Source organism: Gymnoscopelus microlampas, assembly GCF_963454915.1.
Source record: "Gymnoscopelus microlampas genome assembly, chromosome: 8".
Taxonomy (NCBI): Eukaryota; Metazoa; Chordata; class Actinopteri; order Myctophiformes; family Myctophidae; genus Gymnoscopelus; species Gymnoscopelus microlampas.
The window spans coordinates 3,196,847-3,219,277 of NC_139945.1; the positions used below are offsets into that span (position 1 = coordinate 3,196,847).

The following is a 22,431-nucleotide window of genomic DNA, read 5'->3' on the forward strand; positions in this document are numbered from 1 at the left end:
GGATCGATCATACTGGAGATAAATATTCTGTGACTACTTGAAAAGGTAAGAAAAACGAAAAATTGCTGGCAGTCTGGGCTTTATTTACTTTTTTTACTCAGGCAGTGAAAGAGTTACTAAGAATGATTCGTGTTTGGTACCTGCACCAAATTAGCAGCTTTGATTTCTGTTTGTGATCAATAACAACAGTCATTAGATGTCAAATTATCTCATTCACTAACAAGGCGAGATTTGATGAGAATTTGTTTTTTGTTTTGTTTTTTCCACTAGATGGCAATGTTGTCTATCACAGCTGTGATTGAAAGAGTTTCCCTCCATCCACTTCCTGTTTAGCTTTTTTGGGGAAATCGGCTGTATCTTGAGCAAACATTGCACCAGTAAGATGGCCTTTTTCAAAAGACAAAAGCACAGCACTGGTGAATTTTAAAGTAGCTGTGGTTGTAGAGAAATGTGGTCTGAATCCTGATTGGAAGGGGGATAAAATGTGGCCAAGATTAATGTATTTTGATAACTGATAACTGTTATAATAGTGCATATAATGGAAATAGGGTGATAGTTATTTATATTAGTTGGACAGTGAGGTTCTGTTGGGGGGGGGGGGATATTATATGGGGGGGCACTGGCCCAACTAGCTTAATAACCACTGATGAACTGTATTAATATTTAATAGGTTTCCTACCTGAAGTGTGAGCTGTACACATATGGTTACAGCTGTTCTTCATGCATTAACCCCCTTTCAACATTGTTCAAAAAAGTCAGAAATAACCAATCTACAAGCTCAAAACACGTCATTTTGACGGCCGGCATCTGTTATAATGAAACACCCAAAAAAGGGAGGCCGGAGTTAATGTGTTTAACAACACATTTAAATAACATGCTGACATCGACCCGACGACAGCCAGTTGGAGTAACGTCATTGGGTGTTCTACGTCATGACGTCATCACGCAATGACATCACAACCTCGTCATCACAACCATATCCTTTAAGATCGATCGTCGGCAACTTTTGACAACAAATCCAGCTGCTTGTAGATACTTCTGGAAATGTCCCATTAGCACTTCTGAACAGACTGTAACGCAGAGGATTACCACGACCTGCCTGGACTGGAGGGATTGTTCTGGCAATCGATTCTCTATCAACAGCCGTCTGCTTCCTTGATTGGCCGAACCCAACTCATCGGCTTTGTGGATTCGTCATTTGTGCCACTGAACCAATAATAAGCACTAGCACACCCATTAGGACTGTACGTTTACAGGGCCGAGACTTACTGTAAACTACAGTGTGAGAAATGTTCCGCTGGACAATGCATCTGAGCGGAGGGCCAAAGAGAGAGGGTCTAGCTGCTGTTGTAGTGGGGCACAAAGTGTTCACCTTTGGAGGGCTCGACTATGGCAACAGGGCTCCGATGTGTGTGAACGTTTTCAACACTGTCTCTTTGCGCTGGATGAGGATGCCCCCAGTGACAACTACAAGAGGAGAACGTCCCTGTGAGGTTCCTTCCGAGCACCGGTACCACACAGCTGTGCTGATAGAAGATACCGTCTATATCTGGGGAGGGTGGCAATACTGCAACAGGCTTTATGCATTTGATGTCAACACCCACAGATGGTTGGAGCCCAGGGTTTCTGGGACTGTTCCAGAGGGGAGGAAGTACCACTCAGCATGTGTCTTGGGGAAGGCCATGTATATCCATGGAGGATTCACCCAGCTGACTGGATACACTAATGACATCTACAAGTTGGACACCACCACAATGGTCTGGTCTTTAATTAACACCGGAGGCACACCACCAAAACCAAATTCATGGTGTAACTCTGTCACCATCATCGGGAAAAGGATGTTTGTATTATACTACTACGAAAACATCAGAGTGTTTGACACAGAGACCAACTGTTGGCTTAGCAAGACTTATGCACAATTTCCAGAGAAATTCAGGCTTCATTCACTCGTAACCTACAACGGATCCTTTGCCTACAACGGAGAGCTGTACATGTTGAAATACTGGAAACTATGGAAATTCAGTCCAAAGACCAACTCCTGGAAGAAGGCTGAGCCCAAGGGGAAACTCCCGTGTATGAGGCATGGGATCTCTTTCTGTTGCATGGTTGGAGATCGAGTCGTCCTCTTTGTAGAAGGCAAAAGCCCTGATGACCTGTATGTCTTAGACTTCAGTCCTGGTCTGAAGATGCTATGCAAGCTAGCGGTTATTCAGTACGGTCTGGAGCGGTCTGAACTCCCACACAACATCAGTTGGGAACTGGCAGCCATGACGGGTACCAAACGCAAACGAAAACGCAGACGCAGACAGAAATAACTCTGGCAGTGTTGACCAGGGTTGATTTCGTCAACAAAAACTATTACGAAAAATGTTTGTCGACTGCCTTTTTTCACTGACAAAAACTAAATAAAAACTAAGCTATGATGACTAAAACTGGGCCTACATATATTGACAATTTCGTCAACAAAGAAAAACTGGACTAAAATGTTAAGGAGGGACTAGTGGAGAAGAGATCCAGTAGAACTAAAATATGCGTCATTTTATGTTTGGTTGCGCTCGGGTGTCGCGCTCTGAAAATAGGAGATCTACAAGCTCACAACGTGTGGCACTGAGAAGCGTTGTGAGCTTGTAGTGTAAGCTTAATGGTAAAAACAGCCATTAGGACGCCATCAAGGCAACGGCAAAATACATTTTAGTCGACTAAATCAACTGTAGATTTAGTCGACTAAAATCGTATGATATTTAGTCAACTAAAATTTCCAGGCTTTTATTTATTTTTTTGCTCAAAAATAAGAGCCTGGACCAGCCTGTTGACGTTCCTCGAATAGGAAGTGGGTGATTTCCCCAACCAACCAGAGTGCAGTGGGCGTCGCTCCAAATGTTGTGACGTCAGGGCTCTCAATGCTGCAACATTGGGGGAGGAGGAGGGGCGCGGGGCGGGGAAAGGGGCTGACGGACAGATCGGTGAACTAATGGGATCCACCGGAATTATTCTCCGGAGATTTTGAACCCGCCCCTCTAGACCAGATATAAGAAATGATTAGCTTATTAGCAGCTTTGATTGCTGTCTGTGATCAAGAACGACTGCCAGCAGATGTCAAATTAACTCATTCACTGCCAAGGACGAGATTGACGAGATTTTTTGGGCGCTGTTGTATATCACCCGAGTGACCATTTTCACCCTCAAGTCAAACAGATCCAGGATATTGCGTGATCGCCCCCATCCACTTCCTGTTTAGCTTTTTTTGGGGGGGAAATCAGCTGTATCTTTTTTTCTAAGTTTTTATCCTGCGATTTTTGTAACCCATTTTTTTCACCCGGTGCCAATTTCCTAAGTGATCCTGGGCGCTACACCAGCTCTACACCAGCTCTACACCAGTCCCCCCACAGCCTTGACTATTTTCAACTGGCTGCAACTATGGAACGGATTACCGAATGTCTTAACATTTTTTCCCCCGATTGTAAAAGACCTCTATGTGTTTAATGAGGGGATCACCGTGAGGACGGTGATCACTGAAAATATTTTGTGACTACTTGAAAAAGGTTCAAAAATGGTTAAAAATCCAGGCACTCAACGTACACTTTTTTAATAAAACTCTGGCACCCCATGTGTTAATAATAGAAAAAGATCGATAGTGGGCTCGATAAAAGCTCGGTTCGATAAGCAGGATCAATAAGGTGCTCATTATCAATAAGAATTAACAAGCTCCATCCCTAATTGCAGTATTGATACTTTTTTACTTAAGTAAAACACGCGAGTACTTCTTCACATCACCGATAGTAATAATAACTGTGACAGGGGGGGCCTTACCTTCTGGCCCCGTAAGGGGCCGTCGGAGGAGCCGCCGCCGTCCAGCTGGGTGCTGGAGGTGCGGAGGGGCCCCTGGCGGCCCCTGGACGTCTCGGGCCTCTGGAGGGCCAGGGAGGCGCTGAGGCCCTCGGCCTTGGGGCGCACGCCCACCTCTCTCTCCGAGTGGGAGGGGCTGGAGAGGGAGGGGGAGGGGCTGGACTGGTGTAGGAGGAGCCAGTCGACCTTGGGGGCCGGGCGGTCGACCGTGACGGCGGCGTGCATGCGCCTGGGGGGAGAGACGGGGTGGGAGTGGTTGAGCGCAATGAGCTTGTAGATCTCTTTTTTAAAGCTGAAAATTTGAGCAAATCTTTGAATATATATATATATTTTCTAAAACAATTTTCTTTTACACAAATCTTTGCTTCTAGGGGCCAAATACATATCATTTTGGGGGGCCTAGACATGTAAACGTTGGAGAACCACTGATATTATAGCAACATACGTCTTTTTAGAAAACTGTTAGGATGTAGAACAGGGGTCTTCAACGTTTCCAGGCCTAGGACCCCCTAGCTGAGAGAGAGATGAAACAGGGACCCCCCTCTATATTGTATACAATTGTGTTTCAGATGAACTTTTGGTGCTCTTTTTTCCCCGTACACCTATAACTCTTTGCCAAAAATAGCAGATCTACAAGCTCACAACGCCTCGCAGCTGCGAGGCGTTGTGAGCTTGTAGATCTGCTATTTTTGGCTAAAGTTCTCCTCAGAAAAGGGATGCTTGGGTTCAAGTGGTTAAGGTAAAACAAAATAATCATATCACACAAAGATTTGGGCGGACCCCCTGCTGTAACTCTGAGGACCCCCTAGGGGTCCCGGACCCCCTGTTGAAGACCTCTGATTTAGAAGATATTTGTAGAATCGGCCTCAGGTCTTAATGGGTTAATTATCATACCGGAGGCTTAAAATTATCGTAAATGAAAGAAAACTATGGTACACAGACATAAAAGATATATCACAGGTATAAATATCTAATATCAAACTTGGTGCCGCGCTATGAGCTTGTATATCTGCTGTTTTTGAACAGCCAAAAGACATCTAAAATGGGATAAAAGGCACAATGAATAAATGCACCATTCACCATGTAATGATGGTGTTAACCCTATACTGACCTCTCAGCAGCCTCTGCCCTCCTCATCCGCTCCTTCTCCTCCTTCTCCTCCTGTTTGGTGGCCTCCTTCAGGTCCTCCTCCTCCTCCTCCAGTGGGCTGACAGCAGGAGACAGCTCCTTGAGGAGGAGGAGGTCCTGGACCTTCTTCTCAGACCTCCTGGAGAGCAACCCAGACTGGAGACAGAAATCACACCAGAGCAGTTTGTGAATAAATTACAACTATGAATGAACGAATGACGCAAAATCTGGCAACACGTTCTGTATGCTCTCTGAGACCAAGCGTTCGCCACTGCCCCCTGCTGGAACTAGTGCCCCGGGAGTTTGGCATTGAACATTGGAACGTATGAAGCCTTTCAGGCTTCGTAATCAAAAATTGCACAGGGTCACCTGATTCGGATGCTATCAATGCATTGAATGGGACATTATCACCTTTTATTAGACCATTGAATGGGCGAAGTACCATTCATTGGGTGTTATCAAGACATACTGACCTACCAACGGAGATGACTCCGTTCAGTTTCGGTTTTGGTTGTTTTGGTTTGGGACCATGACGGAGGCGCGCAGTCTCAGGCGAACTGGAGCCGCTCGCCTGAGGCGAACTGGAGACGCTCGCCTGAGCCTACTCAGCGCCGTTGGAGTTATGTACCGATAGGCACAGAATCGTACATCTTGTTGTGGGGACTGCTCCGCCTACAAAGTAGGTCAGTAGCTCCTGATTACGCCCAATGAATGGTCTGACAAATCGCGGGTAGGTCCGTGTATCGCCTACTCGTCGCCTACTCGCCCATTCAATGGTCTGATAAAACGTGATAATCTCCCATTCAATGCATTGATAGCATTCGAAGCCGGTGACAGGGTAGATATGACAAATAACATGAAAAATACATTATTGACATATTTAATAATTTTATACATGTAAAAAAAAAAAAAAAGCAGAAATAGCTGATCTACAAGCTTACAACGCGTCAATTTCAGCTTTTTTTTAATATTTGAAAATGGAAACGATTATGCAAAAACAATTGCGACTAGACGATTATGTAATAATTGTGACAGGCCTAGAACACGGCAACAAAACTACATACAGTAAGAATTGCAGTGTAAATCAGCAGGACGCAATTATTTTTTTAAAGTAAAAGCATAAATGCAGGGACGTGCACAGATAGACTCTAGGTGGACGTGCCCAGATAGACTCCAGTTTACAGCAGGGGTCTTCAACAGGGGGTCCGGGACCCCTAGGGGGTCCTCAGAGTTACTACAGGGGGTCCGCCAAATCTTTATGTGATATGATTTTTCTTTTTACCATAACCACTCAAAACCTAGCATCCCTTTTCAGAGGAGAACTTTAGCCAAAAATAGCAGATCTACAAGCTCACAACGCCTCGCAGCACGAGGCGTTGTGGGCTTGTAGATCGGCTATTTTTGGCAAAGAGTTAGCCGGCGGTTCCGCGCGCCGTGCAAGGTGCCCTTTTATTTTTTACTCAAAATGTCTGTGCACGCCACTGCATAAATGCCTAAATCTATAGAAAATAAATGAACAGTGTACCTGTATACTGTACCATACATACAGTATAAAGGTATAAGACAGACTTCACAGTGGTTACTGTACCTTCATATCATCTATGGAGGACAAAGACGCCCCGATGTGCTCACTGGCCTCAGACTCCTGCACAGACGCACAACAAAAAAACATGAATTATTATTACACTTTCACTTAATTCCTCCCCACACACACACTAGGGCTGTCAAACCAATATTCGATATTCGAATATTATTCGAATATTGGGAAAATGTGTATATTCAAATATGAAAATTAATATTCGAAAGTTGACAGCCCTAACACACACACACACACACACACACACACACACACACACACACACACACACACACACACACACACACACACACACACACACACACACACACGCGCGTCTGTGTGTTGTCACTGCTGTCGTATCCTACCGACTCACCTGCCAGTGAGGACCACCCACCGGGAGGACGTAGATAGAGCCTCCATCCTACTCCTCCCGCCCAACACTCCCTTACTGACAAGCTCCGCCCCCCCAGCCCGTAGGAGCATAGACATACTAGAAAAAGTGCTCCTCGGAGCACAGGTCTCCGCCAGGTCAGGTACGTCATTCTGGCCTCCTGGTGGCGCTATAATAGGCCAATGTGAAAAGGGTGCCATTTATTCTTAGGTCTTTCACGGCAATCAGACACTGCATTCATGATTTGAGGCATTTTGTTCAAAAAATGTGTTTTGCTAAATTAGACCTGCTGGTGGCGCTATAACAGGCCAATGTGAAAAGGGTGGCATTTCTTCCTCGGCCTAGTGGGAATGTGCGTGTGAAATTTCACGGAAATCGCAAGCTGCGTGCATAGTTTGAGGTTTTTTGTTAAAAACGGACCAATCCTGCAAACTTTGGAAGCCAACCATAGGCAATGAGGATGGAATATGGGAAATCGGACAGATCCGTGTTGATCACATGACTATAGAGATACTGTGTACCGATTTGCATGACGTTTGGATAAAATCTGTAGGAGTAACGTAAAAATGCACAAATCGGCCTCCTGGTGGCGCTATAACAGGCCCATGTGAAAACATTGGGGCAGAGGTTCTGAATTGGCATCCAGGGAGTGTGTGTGCACAGTTTCGGAGTGAACGGGCCAACGGTGCCGGAGATTAGGTGGTAACACACAGACGGGAGGGACACACACACACACACACACGGACGGACACACGGACGGACGGACGGAGGGTAAAACATACTCTCTCGCCATGCCTTCGGCCTGGCGGAGACAATAAAAGTTAAAAAAAACATAAAAATGTTTTATTTATAGACGCCTCCTCCGACTCTGGGGAGGTCTGTATCGCTTCCCGACTACTGGCCAGGAAGCGCTTCCTGACTACTGGCCAATCACAGCGCGTCTTTTCCATGTCACCCTCCTCCCCCACTTCCCATACCTGGTACACCGACACGCTGGTCCAGGCTTTTATTTTTTAGCAAAACTAAACAATAAAAGCCTGGAGATCGAGGCTACACGTTCAGTGGCAAGGGAGCAACAACACTTATGTGAATGAAGGCTCATCACAAACACAACATTATATAGAGCAAAAAAACACACAAACAGACAGCAAGAGATGAAGCATGATGACGCACACAAAGCAGGCAGTCGCGCTACGCTGGTCGTTAAGTGGCGTTAGGTGCAGTAAAGTGGTCAGACTGTACATATATACAGGGGTGCACATAACTGGTGCGCAGGTGCGCATGCGCACCCAAAATAAAAAATGCGCACCACATCAGACGACGCGAGGCGCTTTTGCGCACCAACAGCTGGGACAGGAATTTCCAAGCTTTTATTTTTTAGCAAAACTAAAAAATAAAAGCTTGGAGATCGAGGCTAGGAATTTACTTCCTGAAGCCACACTCACACAATCACTCTAAAGCACCCGTCGGCCCCATGTACAGCCATTAGGCACAGGGGTAGAGGACGCATGCATGCTGCACGTGATTGTATTACTCGCGTCGCCTCGCATCGCCTCGCATTGCCTCGCTGCGTGCACGCAGCCAGCAGCGGCTGTTAGAGGCACTCGTCACCGATGATGAACGCACCGTAATGGTGCAAAATATGCCGTGAACGTCTCAATCTGGCGGATAAAATCAGCGCAGCAGCACAGGGCACCAACCTTGGGGGCTTTACCTAACAGCGTGAGAAAAGAAAACGGCAAAAATCGGCGGAATTTAGAAGCAGAGCGTCCTTTTTTTCTCGCCCCCCCCCCCCCCCCCCCCCCCCGTTGACAAAACGGGACGGGACCATGCGCACCAAGTCACATCTCCAGGTGCTCTTCTGAGTACCTAAAAAGTTATGTGCACCCCTGCATATATATATATATAGAAGCAGTAAAGCGGTATATGCAAGCCAGTACAAGCAGCCTGACACTACAGGAGGATGGGGACAGCGCATGTCTGGGTGTATTTAGTAAAATAATTACCTGTGTTCAGTGTTGCATGACGTCACCTTGCTAAACTAATGGTTTAAGTAATTTTTTGAGGAAAACGATGCACCTGATGCACCTGATTTACTGTTTTTTGCTCCCGTGTTATGATTATTACGGTCATTTCCGGGTCGCACGGCCCAATTATCAGTTACATTAATGTTTGGGCTGGGATGCTTTGCAGCAGTGGCCTCAGTGCGGCTGCAGAGTTCATGTGCAACCTATGTGGTGGCCTATGTGAAACGCATCCCCCCCATTGAATTTGGTCCCAGTCCGGCCCTGTTGTGAACCAGCTCTAGACCTGAGACCACTTGGTTGGGAGGGAGAGATGGAGATGAGAGACACCCAGACGAGGAGAAGCCCCTCAGGCACTGGAGTTGGACTGGGGGAGGAGGAGGAGAGGAGAAGGGATGAAGGGGCGGTACATGCGTGAGGATGAGGATGATGATGATGATGAGGATGGGGTGGGGGGGTGTGGGGGGAGACACGTGGGAAGTAAGGCACAAACCAACCAGCATGAGCAGCAGCAGCAGCAGCACACCGAAGCTAACCGGTAGCCAGAGAGCCCTACCTCTGCTGGGGGGCATGTTAGGGGGGGCTCTCCTCTCTCGGTCCTTTCCGGGGAGGCAGGGGAGGTGGGTTCGTCCCGTTTGTCCTGGGGGTCGTCGTCGTCGTCGATGAGGAGGCCACCACCCAGCGGCCTCCTTCTCTGGGCCGGCCTGGAGGAAGAAGCACCGAGGGGAGGAGAAGGAGGAGGCGTTTGGATCTCGAACCTCTCCTCCTCCACACTGTCCTCTTCTTCCCCCTTCACGTTCTCCGAAGACGCTAGGCCTCTCTCACGTCTGGTGGTCTCTCCCTCCTCCGGTTGGCCTCCTCCTTCCTCCTGGCTCCTTAGGTAACCCTCCTCTTCCTCGTCGATGTCCTCCTCCACGGCATCACTCTCTGCACCCTCTTCCTCCTGCTCCTCTTCTTCCTCCTGCTCGGTCGGGTACTTTTGGCTCAGGGAGCATCTCTCCAAAAACTCCTCCTCGTCCTCCTCCTGTTCGCTCTCCTCGTCGTTCTTACTCTGACCGTCGCTCCTCAAACCGCTCTCTGCCTGGACTCTGACCTCCTTCTCCTCTTCTTCTTCTACATCCTCTTCCTCCTCCTCCTCTCCTTCGCTCTTCACACATCTCTCTATCACTTCGTCCTCATCGGAGGAGGAGATCCCGTCGTTCTTCTCGGCCTTCCGTTCGTCCGGACGTCTTTCCGCCGCGCTTTCCCGCTCGCCGTCCTCCTTGGCCTGTTTTCCCAGTGGTGGAAAGTAACTAAGTACATGTACTTAAGTACTGTGCTTAACCCTTTAAGGCCTGAGTCCGATTCTTAAAGTTTTCTAAATCCTAACAGATTTTTGAAAAAAATAATAATAATAATTACGATTTTTCAAAAATAGCAGATCTACAAGCTCATAGCGCGGCACCGAGTGCCGCACTATGAGCTTGTAGATCTGCTATTTTTGAATAGCCCAAAGAAATCTTAAAATGAGACGCAGATGCATCCCCGGTCTTAATGGGTTAAGTACAATTTTGAGGTTATTTGTACTTTACTGGAGTATTTCCAATATAATACTTTTACGTCTACTCCACTACATCTCGGAGCCAAATATTGTACTTTTTACTCCACTACAATTATTTGAAAACTTAAGTTACTAGTTACTTTGTAGATATCGATTATTATTACAAAACCACTTCAGCCTACTGTATATACATTTAGGCCATTTGAAAATAGCAGATCTACAAGCTCACAATGCGTCACGATGCGATGCATTGTGAGCTTGTAGGATCTGCTCTTTTCAAATGATTTTCATACATTTGAAAACTTGTGAAATGGGACATTCTGCATAATGAGTACTTTTACTTTTGGTACTTTAAAGGGCAAGACCACTTTGTTAGAGGTTTGGGTTGTGTAGTTACCTTGCCATGGTGTAACTCCAAAGGTGGACAACAAATCAAAAATAATTGCTCTTGCTTCAAAAAAAAAAACAGTACTGGGTTTGGTGATGTTCTATATTGTCTGAATCAGCTATGTTTGGGTTCATTTATGTGCTAAAAGACTGACTTTGAGAGCTGTTTTACCGTACAATGTAAGTCAATGAGGAGCATATTTTGAATTATCAATTTCTAATCAATGGAGCAATTATTTTTTATTTCTTGTCCACCTTTGGAGTTACATGATGGCAAGGTAACTACACAACCCAAACCTCTAACAAAGTGGTCTTGCCCTTTAAGTACATTCTGATGCCAATACTCTGAATTCCGGACTTTTACTTGGTAACAGAGTATTTCTACATTGCAGTATCGATACCTTTTACTTGAGTAAAAAATGCGAGTACTTTTTCCACCACTGCCTGTTCCTCGTCGTCATCCTCCTCGTCGTCCAGGTCTTCAGCCACCGCCTCGCCCTCTCCCTCCTCCTTCGTCCCAAAGCCACCTCCCTCCTCCTTTATTTTCACACCTCCCTCATCGTCGCCTCCTTCCTTCTCTCTGTCGTTTCTCCGAGCCCTTTCAGACGCTCCTTCCTCGCTCACTTCCTCCTCCTCGTGTTCCGCGCCTCCTTTCTCACCCCCCGGTTCCCCTTCTTCCCCCTCCTCCCCTACTCCTTCCTCCTGCTCTCTCACCTCCCTCAATCCCCCCTTCTCGTCTTCTTCCTCCCCCCCTCCACCACCTCCTTCGCTCTCCTCTCCCGCCGCGGTGGCGGTTTGAGGTCTCCTCCCCCCGCTGGCAGCGAGGGGAGACAGCAGGAGGTGCGGCGGCTCCTGCTGTCTCCCGCGCGCAAAGGTAGGCGTGGAAGAGAGAGAGAAGAGGAGAAAGAGAGAGAGAGAGAGGGAGAGAAAAGGAGTTGTGAGGAAAGGATAGAGTGATATTATGGACAGAGACAAGGAGGTGGAGGAGGAGGTGAATGGATGGCATGCAGATGAAGAAAGAGAAAAACAAGTTCACACTTTTTGGCAGGGAATGAGTTGTTGTTAGATATACACATACTGGATACACAACACACACACACACACACACACACACACACACACACATGCATGTACACACAACGTACACATTCCCTATACCCATTGGTTCTCAAAGTGGGGTCCGGGGTCTCCATTAAAGGTGGAGTTCACATAAAAAAAAACACATTTTCTATTAATTACACACCCCATGAAGCCTTGAATTTGTGGATTTATTTTTGTTTTTGTGGCATTCCTAAGACAATAATTTGATGACCGGGTGTGTATCCGGTAAGAGACACAAATAATCTACTTTGTGTCTCCTACCGGATACATTAGCCGGTAGGAGACGATAATCAAATTATTAGCTTAGGAATGCGACAAAAACAAAAATAAATCCATGGATTCAAGGCTTCATATAGGGTGTGCAATTGATAGAAAATAAGTCATTTTTCGGGTGAACTCCTCCTTTACTGTTAGTCTAGTTTTAGTCGAATAATTATCATAAGATTATAGTCGACTAAACTACTATAGTTGATTTAGTCGACTAAAATGTATTTCGGCGGTGCCTTGATGGCGCCGTAATGGCTGATTTTACACTTGGTTGCATGCTGAAAATAGCCGATCTACAAGCTCACAACGCGTCGCAGCGCGACGCGTTGTGAGCTTGTAGATCTGCTATTTTCAGAGCGCAACACCAGAGCACAACCAAACATGAAATGACTCGTTTTTTTGTTCTACTGGATCTCTTCTCCACTAGATCCCTCTCTAACATTTTAGCTTAGTTTTTATTTTGTTTTCGTTGCTGAAAAAAGGTAGTCGACAAACATTTTTTGTCATAGTTTTAGTCGACAAAATCAACACTGTTGAGAACCACTTGGTGTAGTGTCGCGGAGAAAGAAAAAAACAACAGATCTACAAGCGTGTAGTGCATCGTGTACCTGTTGTGACGGAGGCTCTCCGGACAGGTTGAGGTCTTGCAGCTCTGGTTCTGTCCTCTCCTCGGCTGGAGCTCCTCCGCTGGCCTCACTGTCCTGCATCATCGTAGACGGACGGGATCACAGAACAAACAATCGTGAACCGGCGTTGCCAGATTTTTGCGAGAGAAACAAGCAACCAGGGTTCTATGAAAACGAGCCCAAACGAAGTGACTACAATAGGCCTCATCATGAGCGTTGGCTATTTTACGTTGTATCGTCACATAATATTAGCCGATCTTGTAGATCTGCTATTTTCCAGAAAATCTTGAAAGAAATCGGAGAGATTTAGAATGTTTTTTGAAACAACATAAAACGTGTATGGGAGGTCCCTGGTACAAAATATTTTCCCATGGGGGGGGGGGGGGGGGGGGGTTGTCTAGCCTGGTAAACCCTCCCTCCGGAAATCTCATTTCCATTTGATTTCAGGAGTGAGTCTGGCCTGATCGCCCATTCTGCAATATTGGCTGTGGGCTGGAGTTGGGCGGGAGTAATACCGTTGACTGACAACCCCTTCAGCCAATGATCGTTTTTCCCCTTCAGCCAATCAGCAGTTCACCAGACTAATGTGACACAACGGGACTTTTGAGACGGCCATGCCCAAAATAGGTTACCTTATTCGGATACATGTGTCTCACTGCCCGCCCCGGCCGGTTCTCTGAATTTTTATTTTTAAATAGGCTCTGTCATGATTACTTGACCACATATATGAAGTTAAACAACTAAATTCTATCGAAACGATATCTTATAAGTAAATTCCGTGCCTCAAAATAGACGTTTGAGAGCTTTTTGAAGTAAAAAAACAGCGGAGAAAATAGCGGACAGAAAAGATGGCTGCCGTTCATGTTTTGTCGGCTCCATTCAGGCTGCACTCGGTGCCATTCGGGCTCACTCGAACTCGCCACCTGATTGGCCAACTGTCGCTGTCAATCACAGAACGATGTGCGACGACGCTGATAGGCTCGTCCGTTTGGCGCACACAGCCAATATTGCAGAATGGGCGATCAGGCCAGACTCACTCCTGAAATCAAATGGAAATGAGATTTCCGGAGGGAGGGTTTACCAGGCTAGGGGTTGTCTGCGGATAAATACATATACATGTGTGGGTCCTTGACATGAAAACCTTTGAAAACCACTGGTTTAACCCATTAAGACCTGAGGCCGCGTCTAAAACAAATCTAAATCCTAACATTTTTTCGGAAAAAAATAAAAAAAAAAAATTTCATGATTTTTCAAAAATAGCAGATATACAAGCTCATAGCGCGGCACTCCGCGCTATGAGCTTGTATATCTGCTATTTTTGAATAGCCAAATAAATCTAAAGTGACACAGATGCGTTCCAGGTCTTGGGTTAAACAACAAGACCCAAATAAGCAAGACAGACAGACAGACAGACAGACAGACAGACAGACAGACAGGTATACCTCATACTGTAGACCTCCTCCTAACACATCCAGGTCTAGATGGAGGTTCTTCAGGAGTCGGGCTGATCCACGACCACTGAGCTGAGATTAAGAGAGAGACATCACACATTTCAACACAGATACACCCCACACTGCACCACTAGGCTGCCATCAAATAGTTTTGCAGCTTTTTGATCCAGTCTAGAATGGATATCGTCTTTGTCCGGCAAGAAACCTCTTATCTCCTCATTCTAACTTTTTGTATGTATTTCATATATTAATGCCCTATACTTGATCATACTACAGTGTCACACGAAAGCACCAAAAGTAGCAGATCTACAAGCTCGAAGATCTGCTGCTTTAGCTATTTTTGAATTTGAATCCTGAAAAGTAACAGTTTTGGATGTATGAGGTTTCCACCCCGACAGAGACAATATTAGTACGTACAATATACTGCAGTGTTGATTTTGTCGACTAAAACTATGACGAAACATGTTGGTCGACTACCTTTTTTCACTGACTAAAACTAAATAAAAACTACGCTATGATGAACTAAATATTCTAAATATATACTGCTCAGAGATTTGTGTATTATATATAGACTAAAAATATTGACAATTTTGTCAACAAATAAAAACTAGACTAAAATGTTAGTGAGGGATCTAGTGGAGGAGATCCAGTAGAACTAAAAGACAAGTCATTATATGTTTGGTTGCGCTCGAGTGTTGCGCTCTGAAAATAGCAGATTTACAAGCTCACAACGCGTGCGACGAGACACGACACTTGGTTGCATTTTCAGCATGCAACCAAGTGTAAAACCAGGCATTACGACGCCATCAAGGCACCGACAAAATACATTATAGTCGACTAAATCAACTGTAGATTTAGCCGACTATAATCTTATGATATTTAGTCGACTAAACGTAGACTAACAGTAAAACATTTCAGATGACTAAAATATGACTAAAACTAAATGGAATTTTATTAAAAAGAGTATGACTGAAACAACAAAAAAATGCGCTGTCAAAATCAACACTGGTATACTGTAACCCAACATCACCAGGCAGCAGAAACCAGAGCGGATGGTTATGGATATGAGCCACATGCTACTGGGTTTGGGGTGTCGTCAGATTGGCCTGAGCTCAATGACCTCTGTGTGAGAACTGGGGTATCCCTACACTGGGTTCAACCTGACTCGGACACTGTAGCAGTTTCTGAGGACATTATTACCAACTGTTTGATCTCAGTAAGGGCTACTGTTATTGATATAGATTATAGAACATCATTTATCACCAGTTAATGCATGGAGGTACCTTGTAATGTTACAACAACAGAACCAACAACAACACTGGACGGGTTTAACCCATTGAGACCTGAAGCCGATTCTACATGTCTCCTAAATCTCAACAGTATTCTGAAAAACGTATGTTTCTATATCAGTTGGTGCTCAATCTTTTTCATGTGAAGGACCCCCAAAATTATATGTATTTGGCCACGGACCCCCATCAAAATATTTTGTTCCAGGGACCCCCCAGAAGCAAAGATTTGAGTTAAAAATGTTCACTTTAAAAATATATATATTCACAGATTTGCACACATTTTCAATATTTTTCAAAAATAGCAGATCTACAAGCTCATAGTGCGGCACTTGGTGCCGCGCTATGAGCTTGTATATCTGCTATTTTTGAATAGCCCAAAGTGTAAAATAATGCTTTTTAGCTCAAATCTAAAAATGACACAGTTCCAGGTCTTAATGGGTTAAAACTACAAGGAAAGCTAGCTTGCCTTCCTACTGCAGATCACACCGTCTCTCATACAATATTAAAAAAATATGCAGTTGATGAGGATATAATCACCTTTACAGTCAAAGCTAGATTACAGGTCCTTCAAACCAGACTCAATCTTTCTCTGTGGTTCCCCAATATGTTTCCTCCTCATTGTCTGCACCATGACCACACTCCACTTACTGAACCTCTGTCACATATTATGAATAGCTGCTATGTAAGGCAATGTACATTGCTAGGCATGACAGAATTGTTGACCTATTAGTTAAGGACATAAGTTCATACGTTTCATCATCTGCCAAAACGTATAAGCACTGTTGTCTTTCAACTGCCATGTTCATGTGCAATAATGAAAATGATGCCTTTTCAGATGTCACAGCTAATACACCAGATGTTGTTGTTGTTGATGAGGACAGTAGAGAAGTGATCATTTTGGAAGAGGCATGTACATTTGATCACTGTCCGGAAGAGGCATTCCTTACCACGGTGCTTAAGTACCAACGTCTTAAGGATGCTATTATACAGCTTGGTTACAGAATGCAAACTGCTTGTGTTCATTGTTGGTAGCCTCTGTAATGTCCACAAATCAGTTGTGAGAGGCCTGCAGATTGCAGGAATGCCCAAGCCAAGAGCTAATATATGGAGGAGGCGATGCTTCCTGTACCCGTGATCTGTATCCTGAAATACTTGTCGTTGAGTTTTACCAAGTTTGTGCATCTACTATTGTTTGTGTTTAAATGTGAACGCAAATAAAGATGTTAAATGTGTGTGTGTGTGCGTGTGTGCGTGTGTGTGTGTGTGTGTGTGTGTGTGTGTGTGTGTGTGTGTGTGTGTGTGTGTGTGTGTGTGTGTGTGTGTGTGTGTCGTTATAACCGCTGCTCATCAGGTTACCTCGTTTACCGATAGCTTGTCTTCATCATCCTCATCCTCATCGTCCTCGTCCTCATCCAAGCCGGGCAGAGAGAGAGACACCTTCTCCTCCTGTCTGCTGCCCAGCACACTGGAGCTGCCACTGCTACGAAGACCCTGAGAGACAGACAGACACGCAGAGAGAGAGACTAGTATTACAATTCTATTGTCTTTTTTATGTCCAATGTATTTGTTTCTAAGTTCATAAAGTTAACATAAGTATAACTAAATGCATTTGAAATTAAATAAAAATGTAACTTTTCTGGATTCCAATTCAAAAATATCACCAAAAAAAGTCAGGATTCCAATTCAAAAATAGCACTGTGACGCATGTTGAGCTTGTAGATCGGCTATTTTTGCTACTTTCGTGTGATATAGGATGCCCCGACAGTATATGCAATGTGTCCCTCTGGAGTGAGTGTGGAAATATAGTGGCCCTCTACATCATCAAAGTTGCATCACCCATGACTTAGACCCTCTATACTTACTCTATACTTAGAAACACGGGCCTGATTTGCACTGTACTTTGTGCGTTCTTTATCAATATGTGACCCAACACGACAAACAAGCAGTCATTGGAAAAAAAATAATTTTAGTTTGTTCATGTCATATGAAAGCAGGGAATCTATAGCTACAAATTGACATACTGGTTGTGCAGAATGACCCATCAGTTTAGGAGATATGGCTTATAGAGTGATGTCTTGCAGAGATACAGTGAGCTGAGAAAACTGGACTGAAAGGGCCAATTCTGTAATCTGTGGCATTTTAACACCTATCTCTTCAAATCTCGTTCTTTCCGCGTCACGTTGTGAGCTTGTAGATCGGCTATTTTTGATGTGGAATGTTCGCCTCAGAATTTTCAGGTCGGGATACCAATTGTTATCCAATCAAGAGAGAGAACTCATATAGGATACAGGATAAACAAGTGGAATTGGAAATGATGACACGAATAAATGAGCCGTCAAAATTGGAAACCGCTCATTGAATCCTGCCGGGGACCTTCTTACCCCCAGAGAGGACGACGTCTTGAGGGGCTCCAGTCCCCCAGCGCTGCCCAGGGACCCCCTGAGAGCCGGGATGGGGCCAGAGAGCGGACCCCCGGGGCCGTCCAGACCTCTGAGAGGCGCCAGGCTGCCCAGCGGCGACGGCAGCGAGCCCAGGGCAGAGCTCAAACCCTGAAGAGGAGGAGAGGGGTGGATGGGGTCAGTGTAGTATTAACAGTGTTGCCAGATTTTGTGAGAGAAACAGGCAACCAGGTCTATGAAAACAAGCCCAAAAAGAAGCGACTATCAATCAGTTTAGCCATGTTAAACCTATATACTTCACATCATAGCCGATCTGCCAAAAAACACCAGGATTTTCATGGATACGCTTCAAAAACATGTTAACCCATTGAGACCTGGAATGTCTGTCACTTTAGTTTCTTTGGCTATTCAAAAATAGCAGATCTACAAGCTCATAGCGCGGCACTCAGATCTGCTATTTTTGAAAAATCTTGAAAAACATTTTCTTAGATTTTTTTCAAAAAACTGTTTCAATTAGTTTTTTTTAAAGAATCGCCTCAGGTCTTAAAGGAGAATTTTGGACTAAGTTTTTCTTACCTTTTCTATGACGTTATGATATCTTAGGATGAATGGTACAATAGAAAAAATGTGATTGTGCAGCTGGAAATTTCCGCGTGCGTCACAGAAGGGGGCGTTCGGTAGGCTAATCAGAGGCAGGTGGGGGGCGGGACAACTAGATTCTGACAAGTCCTGGAAAAGACGCGCTGTGATTGGCCAGTAGTCAACACGCTGTGATTGGCCAGTGCCCGTGCCCGCCCCCCCGGAAATATGGCGGCCACCGTACGAAACAGGTCGCTCCGACGAACTGCAGAGGCCAATGAGGTATCTAGGTTTCTATATCTATGCTTTGCACCGCCACTTTACCTTCAAGGTGTCTTTCTTCTTCTTCTCCTTTTTCTCCTTCTTCTCTTTCTTCTTCTTCTTCTCCTTGTCCTTCTTCCCGCCGACGCCCCCGGTGGTGATGATGTTGGCTCCTCCTCCTCCTCCTCCTCCCAGGCCCAGCCCCCCCCCGGGGCCCACGGTGGCGGCGGTGCGCTCGCGCTCCGTGGCCACCAGGCGGCGGTAGTGCTCGTCACAGGGGTGGTCCCAGGTGGAGCCGGCCGTGGCGAAGTTGAAGTAGTACACGTCCCCCGTCACGTCCTGGCTGTGGGGGGAGGAGGAGGGGGGGGAGGAGGGGGTCACTTCAACACCTCACAGTACCATGGATGGATGGATGGATGGATGGATGGATGGATGGGTGGGTGGGTGGGTGGGTGGTAGGGATGTGTAAAAGTGACCAAAATGAAAATCGATTACTATAATTCTATTCTTACCGGCTATTCCAATATTCAACCACGCCCCTTTTTTTTTTTTTTTATAGTCTCCGCCAGGAGACATTGTTTTCACTTTCCTCATGTCAAGCTAACATTGGTCAAGCCTCACGTGGCACGTGACAATACGGTGAAATAGTGTGATCTGATTGGCTAGTGACGTATAGCGGCCTATAAATACATGTGTCACTTTGAAAGAGTGTTAGCCTCTTTCAAAGTGAGGTAAGACAGGAATAATCACAAAATGGCTGAGAAATGGCGGATACTGTAACAATTGGATAGGACACTTACACAGACAGGACGGATAGGACACTTACACAGACAGGACAGATAGGACACTTACACAGACAGGACGGATAGGACACTTACACAGACAGGACGGATAGGACACTTATACAGACAGGACGGATAGGACACAACACAAGTCTGCTGGCGGACACTTGTGCTCCGAGGAGCACTTTTTCTAGTTATTATTATTTTTGGGGCAGTGTAACCGCCCCTATGTGTGAGGTTTGGACATCGAAATTCGCTGCACTGTGATTGGCCACCCATTGTACACCCCTAACCCCTACACATTCAATGCAAATCTATACTTTTCTTTAAGTGAGCTTCCATCACTGTGATGACCACTAGCTGCACTGTGATTGGCTGACTCTATTGGCTGTCTCTAATCAGCACTGTGGTTGGCTAGCGAGACACATGACACATGTGCATAGTCCTATACATAGGACTATGCACTTTTAAAAAAAAAAACATTTATGTTTTTTTTTTAAGTGAGTCATGGGTCTGTGATGACCACTGTGACCACACCGCCCACTTCACACTGGGTGTGATTTTTTTTTTTTTTTTTTGACTGGGATTTGTTTGGGTGAAATTGTTCTGGGGATTTTCATCAAATGACTCATAGGTTACAATAACAGCATTGCATTGGCCCATAGACTGATTTTCAGAAATGAACAAAGACTGTAGCATGTACATCTTTTACATTATTGTAACTAAACTATTAAAGACGTGGTGAAATAAACAATATAGCCTTTGCAACAGAACCTATTTTTTTTTTTATATATTCGATTTTTATCCTACAGACGACAATTCGGCTATTCGAATAGTCGGACTCATCAGTGGGTGAGTGGATGGATGGGTGGGTGGGTGGGTGGGTGGGTGAGTGGATGGATGGGTGGGTGGGTGAATGGGCGGATGGAATGGTAGATGGGTGATTGAATGGAGACATGTCACTGTCGGTATGGCTTTTACGTTTTCTGTGAACCATTGTAACCATTATTTTATACTTCGGCTATTCGAAAATAGCAGATCTACAAGCTCGTAGCGCGGCACTCTGTAAGCGTGCTTAGAGGTCCTTAAAGTCACGCATCCAACAAGCTTTGAACAGAGCAGATTGGACCTTCTGTTCCAGAGATAATGACCAAAACATCTTGAAAACTGCCACTTTCGCCAGTTTTCGATCGCCGATTTTCGATTGAGTTTTGGCCATTGTCGCCAGTTTTTCTTTAACAACACGGGATAGGAAGGTCGTACGGCGACAAACTAGATACCTGAGTAAAGTTCGCTTTGAGCTGCATCCAACACATACACTGACATCTCCGTCGGCCTTACCGTTAGGTCACTAGGGGCAGTTGAAATTCCGTTTTTGGGGTAATAGATTTTTTTTTTCTTTTTTATATATTTTTTACACTGAGTGGAAGCAACGACCTCTATTCGAATGTTAATTATTATATTCAAAAGTACAGGGTTTTTTCTCAATATTCGATATTCGAATATTAATTTACCAGCCCTAGTGAGCACTATGGACATGATGTCCAAGAACACTTCCTGTATCCACACTGTGCCATCCCCCCTCCCAGCCTCCTTACCAGGGCTTCCACTCGCGAGGCAGCGGGGCAACGATGCCCTCCCTGGCCAACCACAGGAGCTCCGGCTCCCTATCTGGATCAATGCCAATCTCTCTGGCATACTCCTGGATCTCTGAGAGAGAGAGAGACAGAGAGAGACAGAGAGAGAGAGAGAATTAGTAATTAGTAAAAATTAGTAAAAACTATATTGGCTACTCTAAATGGATATAAGAGATACAGTTGTGATTACATACATTTGTAAAGAACATGTATGTCATGGCAGTTTTGACTTTCCAATAATTTCTACAACTATTTTTCTGTGATAGGTTGATTAGAGCAAATATTTCTGTGTCACACAAAATTTGTATTTTATTTTCATGAATTTATTATGGGTTTTCTGATAATGTGACCAAATCTGCTGGTGCTGCTGGTAGCATTGTGCACTGAACCTGTTTTCAATGCAAATGGAACTGGTGCATTGCAGAGAGTAAATGGAATAATGAAGAAGGAGGATAACCTCAACAGTCTTCAGGGAAATCTCAAATCATCAGCCAGAAGTTTGGGTCTCAAGAGTGGTAAAGGGACGGCTAAATCAGGCTCTAATTAAGGTTTTAGAATGGCCTGCGCAAAGAACTGACCTAATCCCCAATGAGAACATGCGGACAGTTCTGAAGGAACAAGTCTATGTCAGAGTAATCTCTCAAGAACAGATTCTGCTCTCCGCTTGAATCTGTCGGGGGAGTTCGTCATAACGTGTACGCACTGGCCTATAAGTGGACGTGCCTTCAGATCAGGAAGCAGGCCATGCTTTACCCAATCAAAATGTAGTGGGCGGGATTTACTGTCTGTGCTCTCGCTTCCCACTAAAACAAACAGAAACTCATTTAACAATAGTGTCCTCGGAGCAGACAAAACCACGGAATGATATTCACATTTTATCTTGCTCTTTCATCATAGAAACAAGTGGGCTTATAACCAAAACCATCCATGTTCTCTGGGAGAAGTGGTGTTAGTGTTCTGTGTAGAAATATTGTTAGTGGGAATGAAAACATAGTCGCACCACCGGAAGTGGAGCGCTGAGGGCAGACCAAAACCCTGGTTTCCTTGCGCACGGGTGCTACATTGAGCCCCCCCCATAGCCAAGTGAAAGAGTAAAAAACAGCAGAGGGCGCTGTTTTTCCTTTTTTATTTGGCGATGGGTTCC

General features: G+C 45.1%; 1 protein-coding gene across 1 annotated transcript in view; it reads right to left on the minus strand.

The window, feature by feature from the left end:
• The window catches only part of cep164 (centrosomal protein 164), a 79,006-nt gene that overhangs the window by 53,316 nt on the left and 3,259 nt on the right, over nucleotides 1-22,431 (minus strand). The window contains exons 3-11 of the mRNA XM_084065215.1: nucleotides 21,249-21,360; nucleotides 18,932-19,211; nucleotides 18,011-18,178; nucleotides 16,986-17,120; nucleotides 14,332-14,412; nucleotides 12,872-12,964; nucleotides 6,563-6,619; nucleotides 4,958-5,130; nucleotides 3,811-4,075 (exon numbers count right to left, since the gene is read on the minus strand). Coding sequence (XP_083921341.1) covers nucleotides 3,811-4,075; nucleotides 4,958-5,130; nucleotides 6,563-6,619; nucleotides 12,872-12,964; nucleotides 14,332-14,412; nucleotides 16,986-17,120; nucleotides 18,011-18,178; nucleotides 18,932-19,211; nucleotides 21,249-21,360 — 1,364 coding nt within the window. The remainder of the gene's footprint in view (nucleotides 1-3,810; nucleotides 4,076-4,957; nucleotides 5,131-6,562; nucleotides 6,620-12,871; nucleotides 12,965-14,331; nucleotides 14,413-16,985; nucleotides 17,121-18,010; nucleotides 18,179-18,931; nucleotides 19,212-21,248; nucleotides 21,361-22,431) is intronic.